Source organism: Nannobrachium achirus (assembly GCF_963921795.1).
Source record: "Nannobrachium achirus genome assembly, chromosome: 1".
In the NCBI taxonomy this organism is placed as follows: Eukaryota; Metazoa; Chordata; class Actinopteri; order Myctophiformes; family Myctophidae; genus Nannobrachium; species Nannobrachium achirus.
The window spans coordinates 49,593,987-49,617,042 of NC_137810.1; the positions used below are offsets into that span (position 1 = coordinate 49,593,987).

Consider the following 23,056-nt stretch of genomic DNA (forward strand, 5'->3'; position numbering starts at 1 on the left):
TTCTTACAGAAATGCCAGCACGATCTACCCGGAAATACATTTCTCATTGTGGTGAATTGATTGATTGAACCTATTAGAGGTTTGCATATAAGGTACAGGAGGACAGTACAGTTCACTGATAAACACCACAAGAAAGCTTTAGGGCTTATTTCAATTGGGGTCCCTTTTTACAACTCATACTCATACAACATTAAATGACAGACAAATAAAACACATAAACTAAATCATGTCAGTCGTGTTAATTTGGTCCATAGGCTTCCATATTACACAACAAGAAAAACACTGAAGAACAAGAGGAGTAGCAAGCTACAGGTGTATTGTATTTGTATATGTGCCATATTATTATTTTTACTCTGTTTTACTGTTGTGTTAAGTAGACTCCTGTCTGAAAGGTTTCTTTTAGAACAACATACGGTACATTTTCTTCATCATGACTGGAAGCAGTTTTATGAAGATTCACAGCAGGCCCTGTTTACGAACACAAGCAATAACTTCATTGCAGGTTTTAGCAGCATAATGACAACTGTGGCCAAAGCCACACAATGGACAGGTAGAGTTGTCCACAGTAAATGCTGCCTCTAGTTACCTGGTTGCCTAGGTGAGATAATTCACTTAGCAATGAGATGTATACAGTAATACACACAAACAAATACAGTACTAGACAGTCCTTATGAGATCTCTGGCTTGATGAGTGTGTTGGCATATGATTACATTTACTAGAATAATTATTATTTAATCATGTCATTTTAAAATGATCAACACAAACCTCAAAGGGGTTCAGAATTTTAAAGCGGTACACACTGCTAATCCCTATGCTATAGATGTGATCAAGGCAAAGAAGTCGGATCTGGTCTATGGCATCTCACATACTGAGCACCTGCTGGATCTTCTCGTCACAGAGGGAGTCATCACAACTGCCAAAAAATCCATTGTTCTGACCATCGGGACGCAGAAAGAGCAGAACTCCAGGGTCCTGGACATCCTGGTGGCCAGAGGTGAGAGGGCATGTCGGAAATTCTTCCACCCGTGTCTGCTGCTAGCAGAGCCGGACCTGTATCAGCGCATCAAGGCCTATGTGGGAGTTGTGAATGAGCATGTCCGAGACCCTAGGAGACAGCTGATTGGGTATTTGTTAGAGAGGGATAAGGATGGATTGGTTAAGATTAATAAACAGAAGGCATCTAATTCAGGCAGTAAGAGCTCTAAAACTCAAAAGGAGGACAGGACCATGGTCCCAGTGTGGTATGAACCAGCACAGAGCAAGCCACAAAACATTTTTGACATCGTTGCCTCGGAGGACTTGTCACTGCTGAAGGAGCTGTTAGAAGACGCTGACATTAACATTGTTAATTCCACCAATGAAACGCTGTTACACATAGCTGCCGAGCATGGCCACCTGTCCGTCATCGAGCTCCTCATCCATAGAGGGGCCAGGCTGGACCTGATAGATAGCAATGGTCAAACAGCTCTTCACCGGGCAGCCAACAGGGGCCACACTGAGGCAGTCAGGGCCCTCGTAAAGAGCGGGGCCCCCATTTACCTCCAGGATAAACAGGCCAAGACACCCGTCCACCTGGCAGCAAAGAACAAGCACCTAGAATCAGTCAAAGCCCTTGTGAAAGAGGAGACCAGGCAAAAACAGATGCAAGACTCGTTCCTCCACATCGCTGCCAGAGAGGATGACTGGAGGTTGGCTGAGCTGCTGCTGCAGAGTGGGGCTGCTGTTGATGCTAGGAACAGCCACAAGGAGACAGCAATGTTCTTTGCAGTCACTGGTAACAATGAGAAAACTGTGACAGTCCTTCTTAAGGCAGGGGCAAAGGTTAGCCATAGAGACATATGTGAAGCTATTGAACTCAATCACGGATCTATCCTGCATTTACTACTTGGTGAGTCTCAACCTCATATTCTAGTGTTGTCATTTGAATCATATCCATCAGTGTATCACTATTATCATCGTAGACATTAATGACAATTTCAATAGCTCTGAGAAAGAGAATCTTTATTATGTAAAACTGAGAATGTTCACATTTATCATTTTGCATATCTTAGCGCATGCTAAAGGAGCCCTGAGTGCGGAGACCCTGGGCTCTGCTCTCTTCTCAGCCGTGAAAAAGAACCAAGATGAAGTGGTGACTGCTCTGATAGACAACGGAGCTGATGTAAATATGTATGACAAGCAGGGATACACTGCCCTCCTGTTGTCTGCTGAGTTGGGGCACACAGAGGCATTCAGGTAAATGTGGTTACTCTGAGAAAGGCCATTATTCAACAGAGCCGTTAGTTGTGTTAATTTTGGGCCTTAGGCTTAAAGGAGTAGTTCACCCCCAAAATGACTTTTTTTCCATTGATTAGTCACGCCATGGAGACTAGAGTTCAATAATATTTTTTGGGTTTTGTCACATTCCTAAGACAAAAATTTGATTTGAGTAAATTTACCCCCATTGATTCCGGATGGGGACCCGTTTCGAAACGGGTCCCCATCCGTAATGAATGGGGGTAAATTTATTGTTATCACATTTATGTCTTAGGAATGCGACAAAAAACTAAAAATATTATTGAACTCTAGTCTCCATGGCGTGACTAATCAATAGAAAAAAATACATTTTGGGGGTGAACTACTCCTTTAAATTAGTCTGCAAGAATGAAAATCAGTTGAACTCTGGTTCCACTGGTAGAATCTGCCATAAAATAAATTACATCCAGTAGTTTCATCCAGTAGAACATACTGGAATAATTCATCAAAAAAGACAATCCCAGCGTAGAAATGGACAGAGACAACTTCCATTGGCCACCTGTGTATCGTGGCAACATACTAAATGTGCATGTGTAGCATGTCATGGTAATACTGTATGTCATTAAAGTGTAACATTAAGCTTTCTATTAAGCTTTCTATGAATGAACCTTTATATGAAACCTTCTATGAATGAAACTAATTATCGTATCCAATCATGCTTTACCTATTTCCTGATGGTATGATCATCAACCACTCGAACAAAATCTATGATCTCCCGCCGGACTTGGTGTGAAATCTCCGGCAGGAGACTACATCACTAGAAGAGCCAGTTCAGTCAAGACCATATTATACACAAACATATTAATAATAATCAGAGAGCCGGGTCAGTGGGCTCTCTGTTCATTTCTACTTTGTGAAGCTACTGAACATAGGCAAGGAATCTGGGATAGAAGGTACTGTATATTGCCTGATGACAATATACATAAAAAAAAACATTTGTTTTTGCATGTGATAGCAAACAATAGAAGTATCTAACTGAATGAATGACAACTCTTTATTTTACTTAATTTGACTTCAGAGCTCTGGCAGCAAAACAGGCCAGACTTGATGCCACACTACCCAACCTCTCCTCAGTTCTACACCTGGCTACCCAGAGTGGCAGTGTGCCTATTGTACAGACACTTCTGGAGAAGGGATTCGATCCCAACGTCACAGGACCTGAAGGCCATACCCCTCTGCATGTGGCAGCTCAACACAACAGGTCAGCATTGGCTGGTCTGCTGTTGAGAGCTGGGGCTCAGGTAAATTCTGAATGAAATAAATACTGTATTATGTATGAGTAGAAGCAATCATTCTTGGATGGGCATTTTGTAGATCCCTAGGGACACTTATGCTATCATAAAGTTAAATATAGCTCTTTTAGTGGTAAAGTATATGCTAAACTAAATATCTCTTCTGTCTGGCCAAAACCAGCTAACTCCAAAATGTTCATTTTTCAAAAAACATCCAGCTCAAGTGGAGTTAGGAGGTTTTGTCCGAAGCGCTTTTTACTACTTTCCATTGGCTCAATATTTCTTTAACCAACACACACACATAAACGGTGTTCAATAGCACTGATTTATGAGAAAAAAAGAAAATGGAGTTAGCTGATTTCGTCCGGACAGCAACGATATACTGTATACTACTACTATGAGTGAATGCTTAACACGTTTAGTTTTATTTCATTAGGTAAATGCAGTGGGTCCGGATGGCCTGACTCCTCTTCACATTGCCAGCCAGCAGGGTCATACAGAGACAGTGAGCCAGCTTCTCCAGGGCAAGGCAGACCCAGGAGCCAAGGACAGACAGGGGAGGACAGCCCTGCACTGGGCGGCATCGATCCAGAGGGAAACCCCAGTGGTGAGCCTTCTCATCACAGCTGGAGCGGACCCAAACGCCAGTGACAAGGAGAAGAAGACCCCCCTGCACCTAGCCGCTGGTGAGGGAAGCACAGCCTCGGTGACATCACTACTGTCCCACAAGGCAAAGGCAGGGGCCAAGGACATGAACGGTTCCACTGCTCTCCATTACGCGGCGGCCGGCGGGCAGGCGGCAGTGGTCACGGCGCTTCTTCAAGCGCTGAATAACAAGGGAGTGGACGAGAGGAACGTGTGGAGGAAAACCCCGCTCCACGCTGCAGCTGATAAAGGCCACCACAGGGCGGTGGAGCTGCTCCTGGAGGCCGGGGCAAAGATCAACGCCATGGACAACAGTAAAGACACACCATTACACTGTGCTGCTCGGGGTGGCCACCAGGAGGCAGTCAGGAGGCTGCTGGGCTGGGGTCAGGCCGGACAGGTGGGACAGGGCAAGAGGGCAGATCTGCAGACCACCAACAACGTGGGGAAGACACCGTTACAGGTGGCAGAGGGTGAAAACACGTCGGAGCATGAGGCCATCGCAACCTTGCTGAAGAGAAAGATGTTTCTGATCAAGTAGGGGAAGGGAAGATGGACATTTAGTAGAATGGATTATAGTAACTTCATTGAGCTACGTATAGACTATTTTAAGGGGTATTGCTCTTGATTGATTGATTGGTTGGTTGGTTGGTTGGTTGATTGATTGATTGATTGATTGATTGATATTGTTTTATTGGTCATGAAATAAAACATGTCTCTTGTAACATATAGGCTACATCCACCATAATGAAAAGGATAATGCAAAAAAGCTTACTGCTTGATTCCATTGCAGTCCAGTTGTGTTGTTGTGACTGACTTTCCAAAAAAAGTCAATGGGGTTGTGAAATTATGGAAGGATTCCCATATCTAAACATTTTAAGTGTAAAATATTTGCCTTTCTTTGAGGGGGGGCTCAAGTATTTCTTTATAGGCTAGATTTGCTTGATCTTGCCCATAGTAAAATTTACAATGGGCATTATAAGTAAATATAATAAAGTAAATATTAGCATAATTTGCTACACTACAACCAATTATATCCCCAGATGTTCATTTGTTCGGATATAAATACGTATCATATCCAACGTTTCATTTTATTGACTGAGAAGATATTTGTAATTTCATTGTTTTGCTTTCAATAACTGTCAACCGTCGTTCCTCTAATTGACCACATGGTGGAGCCAATAACGCACCTCAAGTAGGTTAACAATCTAGAGTCTAGACGTCTAGACCTAACTCTACTGACTCGTTTTTGGACCACATAAAGACAGTGCTTCCCAAACGTTTTAGCCCGTGACCAAATAGAGAAATTACACATTTGCCCGGGACCCAATTAAACTAGTGAAAATAGAAGCATTTTCACAACTTCCTAAACATTTGTTTTCTAATTTATGGAATTTCTTAGATTTTTGTATTAAAACAAATATATATTCATGTTTTTAATGACATTTATTTTTATTTTGTATTATGTGTTGACATTTACTCGTGTCCCATAAAAACTGTCCGCGACCCACAAATGGCTCCCGACCATAGACTGTAGCTAGCTCCCGAGTCCTACCTCTATGCTCCCGACCCACTGTTTGGGAACCATTGACATAAAGTGAGTGAACATGTGACCACGGTGTTCCAAAGTCACGTGACGTGGTGGAACAACAAAACAAACAGTCAGACCAAGGAAATTAAAAACAAAGGTAGGGACATATACGTCATTTTCGCTATCATGCAATTCCAGACGGCAGATTCGTCTCACCATGGGAGCCAGACCTGCGGCCGGAAGTTTGGTGGCCTGCATTGGATTCCATGGAAGTCCGTGGAGAAGCTCATGAACAAACCAACAACAAACAATTATTCTGACTGTCTTAGACCTTTGTCAAATAATCACTTCTGGAAAATAAAAGACATCATATAAAACTTTTTTTCTGCTATGTTACTTTTCAATGTGCACACTGTGCAATTTTATAGAGGTATCTAAAGAGTACAATGTACGTTCTGAACGTGCCAAGGATTTAGTGTTGCCATGTGTGCTTATTATAAGCGACTTTGGACTTATTTGTCTGTGAAGTTGCTTGTAAATATTGGTTATTGCAGGTGGCGTCTTGGGAGTGTGTGTGTGTGTGGGGGGGGGGGTCGACGACCCCCAGGGGGTCCGCGGAGGTTGACATTGTTGATAGTATTATTGACATTGTTCTCAATAAGGTATGCCTATGTATTCATGTTTAAAAAAAATACATATGAAACACAATGTCATACATGAATATAGCCTACCCGAATGTTCAATCTGCTCCATCTGATGGAGCAGATTGAAGACCTCTGTTCTAAAGTGAACAAGTTGCTTATTTATTTATTTTTTATTGATTGAAGAATGTATTAACAGCCTGGAAAACGTACAGTTTTATGACAGTAGGCCTACTTGTAGCCTAACCATTGGTACAAGGTCAGCTAAAAGGAGATCCTAGTAAGCTTTTCGTCTTATTTTAAGCCACTTTATGTATCTCATAACATTGAAAGAGACCGATGGAGCACAGTAGGCTACTTTGCATAGGATATGCAGTAACAAGGGAATGGGATTTTTATTGTTTTAACCAGTGGTTCTAAGTGGTGGTGGTGGTACCAACGTTTTTTACTTGAGTAAAAGTATCATCAATATTATCAACGTTTCGATCAATTGAGTACAAAGGACCCCATGGAAACAAGCCATAGCCTACTTGTACTTTTTTGGAAAAATAATTTTAGCAGACAGCCTACTGTAGCCTACTTCTCTGTACCTGTCTCTGCAAACTGTAAGTAATCAATCAATACAGCAATTTAGAAATAATCTCACAAGTTAAACTCAGGAATTAAAAATGAATGATATTAAAATAAAATATTTAAAAAGTACCAATATAGAAAGTGCTCATTATGCAGAAAGTTATCAAATTCTTAGCAGATCTATTAGCTTGTTGATGGTTATTTTCAATACAGCAGTAAGTGCTCATAAAAGCCTAGTACCTGCCTGGCCCTGGTTGGTTATTTTGGTCTTGTTTTCCTAGGCCTGGTTGCTTATTTCTCAGAACCTGGCAACACTACCAGAAACGATACATGACGGAGGATGACGCTGTTTAGATGCCTCAATAAAATTATACAGTGTGCACATAAAAAAACAATTGATTGGAAAACAACCTGTGATATGCATTCTTTTATATTCCTGGACCGATTAACTGACAAAAGAGACAAACGTTCAGAAATAATTTATTCACAAGCATGGTCCAGCCAGCTGGCTGTCATCCTTCTGCCATGGACTCCATTGCAGTTCACACAACTTCCGGTCCCAGTTTTGGCTCCCATGAGCGTCAATGGCGGATGCCCAGCCGTTTTGGTGACTCTACCTTCTTTATAGTTATCTTGAGTCAGACCCAGTACATCTTTAGCAGCCTTCACTATCCATTTGTACACTTTTGGCAACAACGCTTTACGGCGGAAAGATGGCAAGGAACGAGGAGAAGCAGCAAGGAAGACTGAACAGACTGTGGCTTCAGAAAGAGAGAGAGGGCAAGTTGTTGTTTTGTTGCTAAGCTCCATTAACATGTTGGAAAGTTGTGCATCTCTGCTAGCATATAGCAGCCTGATTGATTGATTGATTGATTGATTGAAGACCTTATTAGGAGTTTGCATAGGAAAGGTACAGTTTCATGACGGTACAGTTCACTGGTACAATGTCTACTAAAAGGAGATCCTAGAAAAGACTAAGCTTATTTCCACAGGAAACCATTTAAGTATCTCATATTAACATTGAATGACAGACGAATAGAACACAGTACTATGCAGTAGATATAGTCGGTAAAAAAAAGAAAGAACAAAAAAACAGGAAGTCTATACAAACAGTAAGTATAGCCTAGCAGGCTAACCTCGCATCACCATACTGTCCACCTCAGTCAGTAGCAAGCAGAGGCTACAGTTAACAGTAGGAAGCTGACAGCCTATTTGTGCTAGTTTGCAGAATGAATGAATCCACTAATACTTATTTATACTGCCCAAATCCAATAATGTTTATATAAGCATGGCATTAGGAGTTAAAAGCATGCATTACCTACAGGTAGACACGTTAGGTTACACAGTACACTACGCTGACCAAGGACTACTTGGTGTGGTGGGATAATGAGTTACAGTAACTCTCATTATCCCACCACCCCAAGTAGTCCTTGGTCAATGTTATTTTTCTGATGTTGGTATGGAGCAGTCTAATCTCTAATCGAGATAAAATAATATAACATGGCTTTCATATTTTCTGCAGAAGGACGCATCAAAGTACAAGAGCGGAGACCCAAATTGGTAATTTATTAAAGCTGTAAAAGTTAAACACCGGGATGACACAAGACATTTCAATGTAATACTGCCTAAACCCATTTTAATGTCATTCCTTTTTCCTACAGTCCACACTGAATTCTGCCTCATCTGTGAAAAAGTGGATCCCTAGTATCAAGAGTGAAATTGAGTATTACCTGCAGGTAAATGTACCGTTTCTAATAATGCATCGTGTGTTGAACCCAATTCCAACTGTGTGCTGGCAATTCGTAGAATTGTTCAGGAAAATTCACAATGGCCAGATTCATCGCAATGATAAATCATGCTGACCGCTATCATCCATCAGTTTAATCTCCATTGTTTCTCTCTCCAGAGGTGATTGAAACAGTGTCAGAACTAGGTTTGGGAACTATACTGCTACAAATAGTTTTTCTTGATAATTCACAGCAGTCGCAGCTTTCCCACTACCCAGAAAGAAAGATAGCGGAGTTCCAGCTATGCATCGACGCTCTGGAGAAAGAGTACAAACGCTTCATCACCAAACTACGGATTCTCGACCCCTCCTGTAAACACAAGCCATGGACTCCCCGGGCATATGCCAAGAAGAGGAGGGAAGACGCACAAGACTCTCCAAACACCGGTCAGTTAAAAGCAGATAGATTTAGTGTTCTGCTGACGTAAGCAGCTTTTTGCTGATTGCTTATCTTTATTTATACTTTAATGATGTAGTTTCTATTGGCTTGGAATCCCCTTTGATGATGTCATTGGTACGCATGTTTCTGAACTGTCCACGGCCCATCAATGAAAGTAGAGTGAGTAGGTGGAAGCTGTGCCATCTTTTAATGAACAGAAGATTTATCTAAAATGACTTTGTTGCTCCCATTGTAGATAGATAGATACCTTTATTATCCCAAGGGGGAAATTCAATTGTAGTATTGTTAGGAACGTGTGTCACTCTGTTGGTTCAAGATGTTTCTTAGAACTCTTTTTATATGCTTAATGCTTTTCATTAGGGAGGGGATTTCAACCAATAGTATAACCTGAAGCAAATCTTATCTTATTTTATACCTATTAGTGTTTGATTTAGGGCTGTCACGATTACAAATTTAAGTTGACAAATTTAAGTTGACAATTAATTGTCACACACATAATTGCGATTAATGATTGAATTGTGTTTTGGGTTTTGAACATTGGAACATAAATACAAAAAATTAAAAAATAGCGGAAATAGCTGATCAACAAGCTTTACAACGTGTAATGGAGTGATGCGTGGGGTTAAGGTTCTCAGTCCTGGGGACTGATTTCAGTCTTGAGGATTCCATAGAGGCTATTTCTGAGATCAGTGCAGATCTGCAAAAAATAAATAAGGGAGAGGTGTAGCGATAGCCGTGCCATGAATGACAAAGTTCAAGTTGCCAAAACGCTAGTCAAGTGATCTCCTAATTAAAAAGCATTTACAATTTCAATGAGTTGAATTGGCCAGACTAGCATGAATACAACAGAACTTCAGAAGCTACTTCTATAAAATGAAGCATGGATTGGCACACACCCATTCAGTGAAGGCAGTTCAGAATTTCAGGGTAACACCCCAAATATTGCATATTGGGACATGGTCTGTCTTGGCTTTGGCTTTAACCCCTGAATACAGATTTGGATTTCGGTTTCATTTGTCTTGATAGTGTCAGACCTTTACATCAAACATATTACAAGCCTTGGGTTCTCTCCCCTGCTTTCACTCTTCATTCACAGTTAAGAAACCACAGTATTGTGAGCCACATGGCGGCGGTGGTCCCCTGAGGGGAGATGAAAGTGACTTGGCTGGCGGCGAAAGGACAGGAAGGTACGCAGCCTCCGCTGATGGCCAAACAACAGGACATCACAACCAACCAGAAGCTGAGCCCAGAGCCCCAGTTACCCACAATCCCCCTCCAGAAGAACCTCCAAGCCAAGTGTGTGCAGACCAGGACCAGCCCCTCTCTTTCGACCGTACCCGACTGGCAGTGGCAGTGGCTGGGTTCAGAGGACCGGTAGCTCAGCCAGGTCTGTCTCATACACATAGCCTAGCCAGGACGTTGCAGTCTGGCCTGCCAAACCTCTATAATCCCACTCTGGGACAAACTATTTTGAATCAGAGCAGAGACATATTTGAAGATGACGGTGAGGGAAGGACAGCAAAAAGGGACATTGGTGGACAGAAAGAGCAAATTCCAGGGTCTGACTCAACAGGGAGGACCACAAAATCATGCATCATTGGGACGATGGAAGCAGGGAATGTACTTGGACTAGGCTGTTATTCTTCTTCAGAGGAAGACTCTGATACATGACACTGGTAGTTTTTTCATTGATATGGCTAAGATAACATGTGTTTTTCTGGCAACTCACGATGCTTTGTCGTACATTATAGGTATTCTGCTGTAAATGAATGGTGTAAACTACAGAGGTAATTATGTAAGATATTGCAGCATTTAATCAGATCTGTGACAAAATACAAGAATGACTTGGCATGTGGGTTTAGTTTTGAAAAGTGGAGAAATGGTCTTTCTCATGAAGTCATTCTGCTGCGCATTCTACCGTGCAATCAGTCATCAAGACCACACACATGCACCATTGCACCATTATGCAGGCTGAAGACAATACTTGCTGACTAAGTGAGTCGCTGGTTAGAAGTACTGCATGCAGTAAGGCTGTGCACGAGTCACGACCTGGTTAGACCCCAAACCCCCCTTCATATCCCCCATCTGAGTTGCAGCTATGAGGGCTGCTTTCGAGATGATGTTTCTGGGAAACTGGTGTGTCGACTTGTTGAAAGCAGGAACTTTACATGGCTTATGGTTACCACTTACCACTGACGTGGCACACTGTATAGACAGAGGTCTGTCGGGTGGAAACCTCACATGTCCAAAACTGTTAATTTTCTGAATTAAAATAGATGTACAAACTCGAAATGTGTTGCATAACATTTTTGCTACTTTTGCCTGACACTGAAGTTAGTATGACAAAACACAAAATATGGAGATTCTGCCAGACAGCAATGACATGCACAGTGCACCAAGGGGGTTCCCTCTATGGGGTTCCATTTATAGGTCTCCAGGTCCCTGTTGAGACCTGGAGAAATTAAAGTCATTCCCCTGACACAGTTCACAGCACATGTGTTGCACCTAGAGTTTGTACTAGAGTCTTTTCTCTGATGACAAAGAAAGATGATGTAATGCAATTCCGGTTTCTGTGATGCTGGGTGCAGATACAGATCTACATGACACTGATTTTAACAGGGTGCTATTTTTGGGCCTTTGTTTTTTTACATACCTTTCATACTCATAAATTATACCCAATAAAGCGACCACTATGAAATTCATCCCTGTAAATGAGGTATTTCACAATTTGATGTCAGACATTTAAAGCCGTGAATCATCACAAAATGGAAGATGCTGTTAAAGGTGTCATTGCTGTTTTAATAAATGACAAATAAATGATGGATTCTGCAGAACATTTTGCATAATGGTAATTATTATATTCATTCCATTCAATGCAGTTCTCGTACAGTTGACTAACAGTGTAAACTGCACACATAGGGGTTGCTAATCTTTTCCATGTCAAGGACCCCCCCCCCCAAACAGCAGTGTGCCTGACACTAGCCTCCGAAACCTAGGTTTTTATTTTTGCGATCAGAAAAAAATAGCCTGACACTGTCTACAAATCCAGCCTTGTCCTTCCCTCTCTGACCATCCAGGCAAGTGCCGGACCTTCAGATCCCTTTAGGATGAGACAGTCCAGGCTCAGATATATCTGAAGTCATTGACTACCTCGAGCACCATCTCACTGGCAGTATAGCATGTATCGCTCTGTCCTCTGTTGAATTACTTTTGTTTTCTTGGCATTGAGCTTGTTGTACTCTATTTCTACAGTTAGTAGTACAGTAGTTCCTTTCTCTGCTGACTATAGGGCAATGTTGTGCATTGTCTCCTGCCCAGTGGTGTAAAGTAACTAAGTATATTTACTCAAGTTCTGTACAATTATGAGGTATTCTTTTACTCTACTGAAGTATTTCCAATTTTCAGCATTTTTACTTCTACTCCACTACACCTCAGAGGCAAATATTGTACTTTTACCCCACTACAATTATTTGAAAAGTTCAGTTACTACTGTAGTTACTTTGTAGATTTGTATTATTATTGCAAAACATACATTAACCACTTCAGCCCTATATACGTATCACCCATTTGAAAATGTACTTTTACTTAAGTAAGAAATGTGAATACTTTTTCCACACTGCTCCTGCCTGCCACTGATTGCATTGCTTGTCTTGTCTTTTTTTCTTCTTCTTTTTCGATTTTCTTTTTATATATTTAATTTACGGTACTCATGAATTTCTCTTCCATTTTCCTCTTCTTTCCAATCGGCCCCCGTGGCGGTCCTCACTTAACCTTTGAACAACTACTGTGTATTGTAACTGATAAATATATTATTTGTAAACAAAAACACCTTCTTATTCCCCTATGAGATACAATAATCCATCACAAAGAAATAAGACAGGAGAGTGGTTCAGAGTGAGAATGGAATGTTTACTATGGAGAGAGAGAATTCAAGACAGGTACAGTACAGAAATAATCAAAGGTTCGTGCTCTCTCTGACAAATTATGTTTTGACATGAGTTTAAGTATGGTCATTTGGTCAGTCAATGGATGACGTTTCAACAGTTCATAGGAAGTTTCCACAGATGACAAGACAAAGAGTTAATAGGTTCCTGAAGAGATGTCCTTCGCTGGTGTCTGCATGACACCAGGCTGAGCCTTATAAACCAAAACAATTCTCATTGTTTTAGGTACAGGCTCCATGGCAGTAGATAAGGCCTCATTTCTATCAGACAGAGACCTTGTGGGTATGGTACATGCCATTAAAGCATGGCACAGTCACAAGCTGTGCCTAAGGGTCAGGTGGTCAGTTGGTCATCAATATGGTTAACAGCCTTGCCCTACGATGGGGGAGCTAAGCCTTCTACGTTAGTATGGTGATGCCCTTTCAGTGGAAAATATTTCATCAAACCACACATCTAAGCCTACTAACCAATGGCTATAGTTTGTCAGTCCCGATTCTGTCAGTTGTATTAGTCTTATGGAAACTGCCATAACCACAGTGAAAATAATGAAATATCAGCATACGCCCATGGCAGATACAATACCCTAAAGGTGATAGAGAAACCACAGTGTTGGAAAGCTACACGTTGAGTGCAGATTGCAGTAGTGGGGAGGGGAGGGGTGTTCATCTTAACTTTCCTGTAAGTCAAGACCAGATGGCTCCGATGCATTGGTTGTGGTGCTAAATGTGATTTTTGATTGATAGATTGAAGACTATTAGGGGTTTGCAATTTGCACAGGAAAAGGTACAGGACACTACAGTTCACTGGTACAAGGTCAATTAAAAAGGATAAACACCACAAGAAAGCTTTTGGGATTGTTTAAATTGGGGTCCCTTTTTACAACTCATCTCAAATCTCTCTCTCCCTCCCTGCAGCTTGCTCTGTATCTCTACCTCACTGCTCTCAGGTCTCACACTGCCATCATGAAAGCAGATTACAACCATGTTTCTTTTTCATGTGGCAGTGATGTACTCCCACCAAGATTACAATCTGTGTGCTTGTGAAACTGCTATAGCAATGTTTACTAACAATCTTTCTCTTGCGTGATTTAGCAAAGTAAACATGATCCTTGGGCTGACTCTGATGAATCCTGTACATGCTTTTAACTAATGAATTATTTCATGTAAATCTACATTTAATGCAATTGTGTTATTGTAAAATGTGGGTAATATTAAGCCCAATTTATAACTGTGTTGCTTGCTGAAAAGAACTGATTTAAGAATATCTTTCAGTAATTTAGGCTTAAAGATTCGTAGTGGAACAGAAGCCACGGGAAACCCTAAATGTCATCCTCTGGTGAATTCTGGGGCAAGAGGAAATCTCTCAGCCTTTGCATTTGGGCTGTGATGTATTCATCAGGTGAGTATTGTCATTGCTGCCTTTCATGGAAATTGTAAAAAGTTGTGGTTGCGCTCTAGACAGTCTGCAATCTCTGCTTGCGTTTCGTAAGATCTTTGGTCAGCTAAAACCCATGCTTCCTTCCATGTCTTCTTTCTTTTTATTAAGTTTCTTTTTGCCTGCACTCTGTGGGGACAGAATTTATAAATGGCCAAAGACCAAAAGTTACAGAAAATAGAACAAGTAATAACAGAAAATATAGAACAAGTAATAGCTTATTTGAGTAATGCTTTTTGTCTTTGTTGTGTGTGTGTGTGTGTGTGTGTGTGTGTGTGTGTGTGTGTGTGTGTGTGTGTGTGTGTGTGTGTGTGTGTGTGTGTGTGTGTGTGTGTGTGTGTGTGTGCACGTGTGCATGCGCTTGCATGCGTGCGTGCGTGAGCGGTGAGCGCGCACAGGAAAGTGATTAATGGATGGAGTGAGTGACAAGTAAACTGTGCAGCCAGTAATGTCACACATCAGTCCATATACGTGTGTGGGTGGAGGCTGTGGGTTTTAGAGGGCTTGACTCCTGAAGGCGTCAGACTTTTAAAGACACGGTGCTCAGATAGAAACATACATGCACGCCTTCAGCATACAGAGGCTACACACTGCCTTGGGCATACAGAGGCAATACTCTCTCTCTTTGTTGCACCTATAGATTTGCACCATGAGCCAGGATCAGAGCTATCCGTTCCCACAGGTCTTTCTGGTGGACAATGGTGGAGAGCATTCGGTCCAGCCCCCGGGCCTGATACCCTGCTGGGCCTTTCCTCCTGCCCAGGAGAGAGCAAGGAGCCGGGGGAAGAGACAGAGCTGCATGGGGGTCAGCCCTGGCCTGCTGGTGGTTCTGCTGTTCCTCCTACTGCTGGTGTTTGCAGCCATGGGGCTGGGAGCTTACCAGATCTACAAGTTACAGAGAGAACTGGTTAATATAAGACAGGTCAGTTTGCTTTGAAAAATATGTATTCAAAGATTTGCACACATTTTTCAAAAATAGCAGATCTACAAGCTTGCAGCACGGCTCTTGGTGCGCTGTGCGCATAAAATAATGGTTAAAGTGGTTAATTTTTTACTGGGTTAATATAATACAGGTAAAGTGTTATGGGAGAGATTGGCTGGTATTGCAGATGTAATATAAGAATATAGATTGAAGATGTAAAGAGCCTTTAACGAAACTAACATGATTTTGTTTTGGGAACAGGCACTGTATATAAATACCTGAACTGCATTTATTTAAATAATTATATTATTACATTATATTCAAATAATATATAATAAAGGAATTTAACTAAAATGTGATTGTAAGAAGTGTTTAGGCAAGCATTGTGAAAAAGAAAAGGATGACACAGAAATGGAACATACAATCACAGATATGGCATCTCTGACCACTGGAAAGTGAGTGGGGAAACTGTAGGTGTTGCGTAGTAAGGTGGTGATAGTGGAAATTGTATATTTCTGGAAAACATGCAAACCAGAGTCAAATAATTATAGTCAATTCGTTATGTGTTTTAAACTTCACCAGAAGCTTCACCTCACCTCCGCTCTGACATTTAAAAGTGTAAGCTAAAAACCTGAAGGCTTTCTTTTGTGGTCACCGGTCCACTAGAGACAGGATATCCTCCTCAAACATTGAACTCAGCAGAAACCCCTTAGAAGACATGATGTTGCTTCATGGTTTTTGATATTGTTCAACTGAAAAGTGCTTTTAATCATACATGAGAGGGTGATTTCAAATTGGAATAAAAAGCTTTCCATGACCATGTCATGCATTCATCATTCATCCGTGGTTAGTGTTTTCATGTGACGTGGTATTGAGATATCTCCTTCTCCTTATCATTCATCTAACAGGAAATTGACACAGAGAAAGAATTTCTCACACCCGCAAAGCAAGTTGGTAAGTGATACCACATTAACTAAGAAGGTCACCACTATTAAAGGCAATCGCGTTTTAAAAGCAGGGTCGGAAATCAGAAGATGATTGCTGACAGGTGTTCTCCAATACCTATTTCAGGTTTCCAAGTACCTGAGCTGCATGGAGAAAACACAGACAGTAGAGCTTCAGCACATGTTATAGGTAAGCATGAACATTTCCATTCCTGTCCTCCAACTATCATCTCTTCACCTGTCATCTTCTATCCTCCCTCCTCCTGCCTCTTTCTCTCCTCCGGGTTCTAATATCTAACACAAGGGTCTTCAACAGGGGGTCCTCCAAATCTTTGTGTGATAGAAACCTTTTTTATTTTATTCTGAGAACATTAGCCAAAAATAGCAGATCTACAAAATAATGGTTAACGTGGTTCCAAGATCGTCTATTTTCGGCAAGAGGTTTGGTGTAGAGGGGGGAAAGAGCAGACTAAGTACAGAGTGAAAGGTCAAGTTTATTAAGTATTGACAGTGGTTAAATATCTGAAAACACAAATTTACATGAATCCAAAATACACCGATGATTGTGCTGTCAAACGATTAAACTATATGGAATCTATGAAACGGTTGTGGGGGTCCCTGCTTAACCTCTCGCTCAACTAAGGGGTCCTTGGCCTGAAAACGTTGAAGACCCCTGATCTAACATGTCATCTTCCCCTGCCTCTCACAGGGCGGATTGAAAAAGATGTGTCCCAGAAGACCTTGCGATGGGAGGCGAAGGCAGGCCGTGCGTTCACAGAGGGGGGCGTAGCCTACCGTGTGGAGGATGGGGGTCTGCAGGTCAACCACACTGGTCTCTACCACATCTACTCGCGGGTGGAGCTGCTCTTCAGGAACTGCGCCCCGACAGACTTGTACTCTCACACTGTGTTTGTGAGGAGAGCGGGGCAGATGGACACGCCTCTGACACTGATGGAGGCCCACAGAGCTGGCTTCTGCAGCCAGAGGCAGAGCAATGTCTGGACTTCAGAGAGTTACCTGGCCTCCGCCCTGCACCTAGAGAAACAGGACAGGGTGTTTGTGAATGTCTCTCATCCCTCGTATCTCAGCCATCAGCATCATGCCAATTTCTTTGGCCTCTACAAGATCTAAGGCAGTGAGCTTTTCTATTCTAAAGTGAACCCTGAGGAGGGGTTAGCTGGAAGCAGGTACTGCTGGTTTTCAGTCTTAGCAGAAGTTAGCTGCATTCACCTGAGCTTGTAGATCAGCCATCTTCGCAGTGCAACACCGCTGTTCGATGAAGTATAAATGGGGCTTAATGATGGCAGGTGGATGTACCCAACAACATGGAAGGATATACTGTATAAACAGTGCACAGCACAACATAGAATGTTAATACATCTCTGAGAGTAAAACAAACCTGTAAAGAACCCTTTTCCCCCCCAATTATTTTAAATGACTTAATGAGACTCCCAGGCAGTACATAATATCAGATGTGCACAATTGATTTCGCTGACTGACCTCAGTTATATTTGTAGCAAGGTAGCTGAACTTGAAGTTGGTATTAGTGTTGCAACAATGAGTGAATAAGTGAATATATTTTTATACAGTTTTAGTGATGGTGAAAAGAATGGTTTCTTCTCAAGACATGCATTGGCCTGCAGATACAGTTACTGTTCGGTAATGGATGCTGTGAGAGATTCCATGTAACACTAAGGTGATAGTGGATAAGGAAAACATTATCTTATAGATATTTATTATTTATCGTTATGTGAATCTGACACTGGATGTCAGGTCTGAATGTACAGTATGTGGATTTTTCTCATATGTTGGAATAATTTGAAATTAATATTTTTCATTTAAATCTGGATGGTGATTTATTTTCCAGGCTCTCAATCATAACAAGCCCACATATCAAAGGCACTCATGACAGCTGGAAAATATGCAAATACATGCAAAGACCAACTCAATCGTACTAATTTTCTTTTATTTATTATCCTTCATATGAACATGATCATAGTCTTATTGCTTTGTGTTCTCACATTGCAGTAGTTTTGAGACAACCACTTAAAAAAAATCTATCACAGCTCTGCATGCTGCACGCACACACACACACACACACACACACACACACACACACACACACACACACACACACACATACGCACACAACGTGTGAACATGCTCAGATACAGCATGCTGGGCACAGAGAGGGGGGCCATGTGTGGATAGAAAGACCTCAATGAGGCGCAGGGTGTTCTTTTCTATCTGCGTTTCCTTCCTGTGTGAATATTACAGTGGTCTCCGCTTATACAACGCGTTTCAATGTCTGTCGAAGCCGACAGGACGTTAAGAGCTCTGCACATTTGCTAAACTATATTTCATGTTCACTGCACAAGAGCCTGTATTCTTCATCAGTGGTGTAAAGTAACTACGTGCATTTACTGTACAAGTACTGTACTTGTGTACAATTTTGAGGTATTCTGGAGTATTTCCAATTTTCAGTACTTTTACTTATACTCCACTACATCTCAGAGGCAAATGTTGTACTACTCTACTGCAATTCTTACAAACAACTTTACTTACTAGTTACTTTATAGATTTTATGTATAACAAAACATACATTAACCACTTCAGCCCTATATACATTTCAGCCATTTGAAAATAGCCAATCTACAAGCTCACAATGAGTCGCGAATCGATGCAACCCATTGTGGGATTATTATCTGCTATTTTCAAAATAAAAGATGTGTATACATTTGAAAACTTGTGAAACAGGACATTCTGCATAATGAGTACTTTCTACTTTCGGTACTTAAAGTACATTTTGATACCAATGCAATTGTACTTTTACTCAAGAAATATTTGATTATCGGACTTTTACTTGTAACAGAATTTCTCCTGTTTTTCTCCTCTTTTGGGGGATTTTCACCCTTTTTGCATGGCAACCCGCTTCAGAGCTTTTTAATGGATCCTATAGTAAAGCCTGATAAAAGAATCAAACCCCACAAATCCAACGAAATACTGGAAATTACATCTATGTTCTTAAAAGAAATCCGGGGGGGGGGGGGGGGGGGGGGGTGACCCCAGACCCCCCGCTTGGGCCTGTGGTCACTAACATACGCCCCCCAGCCCCCTAGAATAAATCTCCTGTTTTCCGATGGTCTGAGGTTGGCAGGTATGCAAATGACGTGGTGCTGGCTTTCCCAGCCTTTGATGAAAGACTGAATGATGATGATAGTGGTGGTGGTGATGATGATGGTGATGAATGAAGCTTTCCTTGTAGCTGGGCTAACTGCCTGCTGGTGGTCAGGTGAATTCATGCTCAAAGAGAAACCAGTCTTTGCATTTTAGTCATTCACAACCACAAACACAAGATATTCAGGTGTAGGCTACGCTATAGTATGAGAAATGGTCTGACTAAGCAAAAACACAAAAAGCACATGTCTGAATAACCATAACCAATAACGTTTTTTTTTTTTTCTTCTTCTTTTTTGACGGCTGGCACCCACTAACTGAAATCAATGTAAGAATTCAGTGCTATAATATGGCGCGTGCGAAGGCTTTCCTATTAGAGCTGAAAAGGTAGTAGCGGTAATAGCAATGAAAATGATGCCTTTTTTGGCATCAAACACAAGTGTACATGGCAGTACAGGCAGAACATTGATTGATTGATTGATTGATTGATTGATTGATTGATTGATTGATTGATTGATTGATTGATTGATTGAATATTTTATTGCAACATTTTCAACAGCAAGAGGTACAGTCAAAAAAACGTCCTAGGGACTTGTGGTCCTAATTTACATTTAACAATGGTTGAAGGGATATTCAAGAAGAAATTATTTTCGTAATAAATGACATTAGGGAAAAAACATTTAGAAACAATAATAATAACTTAAATTCTGTTATTTGACTTTGAACATGAAGAAATGTACAAGAAAGATGGTTGAATGAAGAGATGCTGATTCTTGCAGGTTGTTTACCAAGATTCCAAGAAGGAACCAGCGACACTATGACTAATATTAATATAAGTGAAGTGTGAAAATTAACTGTTGTCTTCTAGATCCCATAGCAACAGTCCTTAACAGTAATCACACATGTGCTTGTTCCACTTGCATATACTTAAATGCCACAGTATCAGCTGATATTACTCAAATCTGTAAACCGTTAACTAGGTCAACCGCCACCACCATCAGCTGGGTATGACTAGTTGGTCAAACCACAATGTTGTGTAGACCAGTCAGTGGTCCAGGGACCACCAGTGCCAGTGGTGTAACCCTATGCTATATACAATAGGGCCAGGGGTATGTGCCTTTAATTATGCCTTTAAGAGTTGGCGGGCTGCAGAGGTGTATTATGGGATGCGCTTGGGACTATTATAACTCTATGGCTTGGGAATGTTGTTAACTTAACACAGAGTGTAGTGATTTCTTTTGTTGTTGCGGTTGATATGAAGATAGAACCCTGGCTGTTCACGTGACTTTTGTGGAATATATTTTTGTTTAATTAAATTCACCAGTTCTCCAGCACGGACCTCTACTTCTTTTAGTATAGAAAGTTAAGGATTACTCAGAAACGAAGAGGACGGTGGTGTGGTCCTTGAGGGGGTTCCAGGTGGTCCCCAGCTAAATTATGGAGAGTTGGTAAACAAATGGTCCCTTAGAGATCTTTAACTCTTGAGAGCCCATTTTGGTTTCATTTTAGACTCTCAAGAGTTCAATTATTGTTAACACATCACTTTGATGTCAGGGGAACCACACTAACAGAATCCCTTTTCTAACAGGACTTCATATGGGAATGCCCATATATGGAGGCCACATTGGCCACATACCACACTAACAGAATCCATATATGGCCAAGACAGCTCATATCTGTGTGGCTGGTTTTAGAGACAGGGATCTCCATGTATGGGCATAAAAGGGATGTCAGATGTCATAGACATCATAGGACTTTCACATAACGAATAACTTAGTAAGCATGTTTGGGCTCTCACAGCATACCGTTATCTCCATATACAGTACATGGATCTCTGGTCCGATATACATCACTAGCCAGATGGTCAAAAGACATGGCGCTTGTTGCCCTGAGGCGTCTTACTAGTGTAAAGGAATGATGATGCAGACATGAGAAGGAACCTCCTTGTCTTTTCTTAGTTTGCAGCTCCCTCTGTCACATATTCAGTGAACTGCTTTTCATTTGAAACAACCAAGGCTTCCTTTTCTGTGCTGCAACCTTTGCACATCTACAATTTTAGTCACCTAGTGAAATGTTACCCAGTGATTACCCACTTAAACCCTAGTTGATTCATGTAATAACCAGGTGCAGAAGGCCATGTTGAATCTCATATTTATACCGCATTTACGTACAGTATATTATTTTGTTACCCTTTTTATTAGTGTTTCTTTCTACTTATCTGTACTTGTTCTCTTCCCTATAGTATCTTTGTCTCATATTTACTGTGGGGCAGTACTGCAATCATCATGTTCCCCTATACCTACCTAACTACCTACCTACCTATCTTTTCCCTATGTGGGAGGTCTTCAGGTTTATTACATACGTATGAGTGATTGTAGAATTGGGTTTTGAGAGTTAAAAAAAAAAAAAAGTAAATATAAAATGAAATTATATGAAATGTTTTGCTTTTGGGGGCACTAAGTAAGTATTCACATTACTTGCATGATGCCTGGTACAGTTCTTTGTGACTCACAATTGTCACATCGAAAATGTATATGGACATGATGAGATTTGTTGACTCAACGTCAAATTCTGAGAGTTACATTTGGCAAGGGAAGACTGTCACTTCAGCAAAAGCACTACATTTACATTGCACGTAATGTGCAGTAGGTGCAACAAAGCAGTGCCAGGAATTGAAGGTGCAGATATCTTAGCACAACCGCTGGAACTGGTTTATCTTGATTCGTGCTTTGTTTACCGCAGAGAATTATGTTGGTTCCCTCTCAGAGAGAAATTAACTTTCAGGATTTAACAACGTAATGCAGGTGGAACAAAGCAGTGTCAGGAATTTACAGTGCAGATATCTTAGGACAACCAGCAAATGTAGGCAGACTGGAGAAAATGTTCATTGATACAGTAGGTAGGTACGCTGCACCTACCTACCTACGTGTACATATCTATCTATCTTTTCTCGAACCCACTTGGAAAACCTACACATTTAGGGCCCTATTTTCATCCATGCTAAACCCTAAACCCCTAAACTTCTTTGCCTTTTATTAATATTTTCGTCTTGTGACCTGTGGTCATGAGTGAAACAGTCATGCCCTTGCGTCCCCTGGCCTCCGTGTCAGAGATCCTCCACATCCACCTGCTGTCAGAGCTGGGTTGCACATCGGCTCATCCTAGCCGCTCGTTATTTTCACATATACTATAGACTGCACACAGTAAAATCCTTATCCTTATGCAAATACTCCATTTGTACAGTCTCAGAGTTACCCGTCCATAAAGGTCCATTTGGCCATCAACAGTTTGTAAAACTGTTGAGAATACATGTATACAAAGCTTAGGAACAACACGACTAGTTTCTTAGATTAAAACGTTATCTTTCTGTTGTTTTATTCATTAACATCAGCAGAACAGTTTACTCTTTGGATGCAGAGAGTGTTGACCCTAAAGAGAGACAGATACAAGTAAACACATTATTGAGGAACCCGCCTATACTCCAGTGGTTCTCAACCTTTTCAGGCCACAACACCTAAAATATTACATTTT

At 41.2% G+C, this 23,056-nt stretch overlaps 3 protein-coding genes across 3 annotated transcripts; all 3 read left to right on the forward strand.

Annotated features, from left to right (window-relative positions):
• Positions 1-751: 751 nt before the first annotated feature.
• caiap (CARD- and ANK-containing Inflammasome Adaptor Protein) lies at positions 752-4,714 on the forward strand (the record flags this gene model as incomplete). The annotated part of the gene is made up of 4 exons (XM_080729965.1): positions 752-1,775; positions 2,053-2,236; positions 3,315-3,537; positions 3,965-4,714. 4 exons carry the CDS (start codon positions 752-754, stop codon positions 4,712-4,714), a joined length of 2,181 nt encoding a protein of 726 aa, XP_080586091.1.
• Positions 4,715-7,536: 2,822 nt separating this feature from the next.
• LOC308284993 (uncharacterized protein) lies at positions 7,537-11,648 on the forward strand. Its single transcript, XM_080725714.1, has 5 exons — positions 7,537-7,698; positions 8,441-8,478; positions 8,580-8,654; positions 8,899-9,091; positions 10,201-11,648. The coding sequence occupies exons 1-5, from the start codon at positions 7,632-7,634 to the stop codon at positions 10,773-10,775; spliced, it is 948 nt and encodes a 315-aa protein (XP_080581840.1). The 5' UTR covers positions 7,537-7,631; the 3' UTR covers positions 10,776-11,648.
• Positions 11,649-15,131: 3,483 nt separating this feature from the next.
• faslg (Fas ligand (TNF superfamily, member 6)) lies at positions 15,132-17,479 on the forward strand (the record flags this gene model as incomplete). The annotated part of the gene is made up of 3 exons (XM_080729977.1): positions 15,132-15,404; positions 16,313-16,358; positions 17,058-17,479. The coding sequence occupies 3 exons, from the start codon at positions 15,132-15,134 to the stop codon at positions 17,477-17,479; spliced, it is 741 nt and encodes a 246-aa protein (XP_080586103.1).
• Between the last annotated feature and the right edge of the window lie 5,577 nt (positions 17,480-23,056).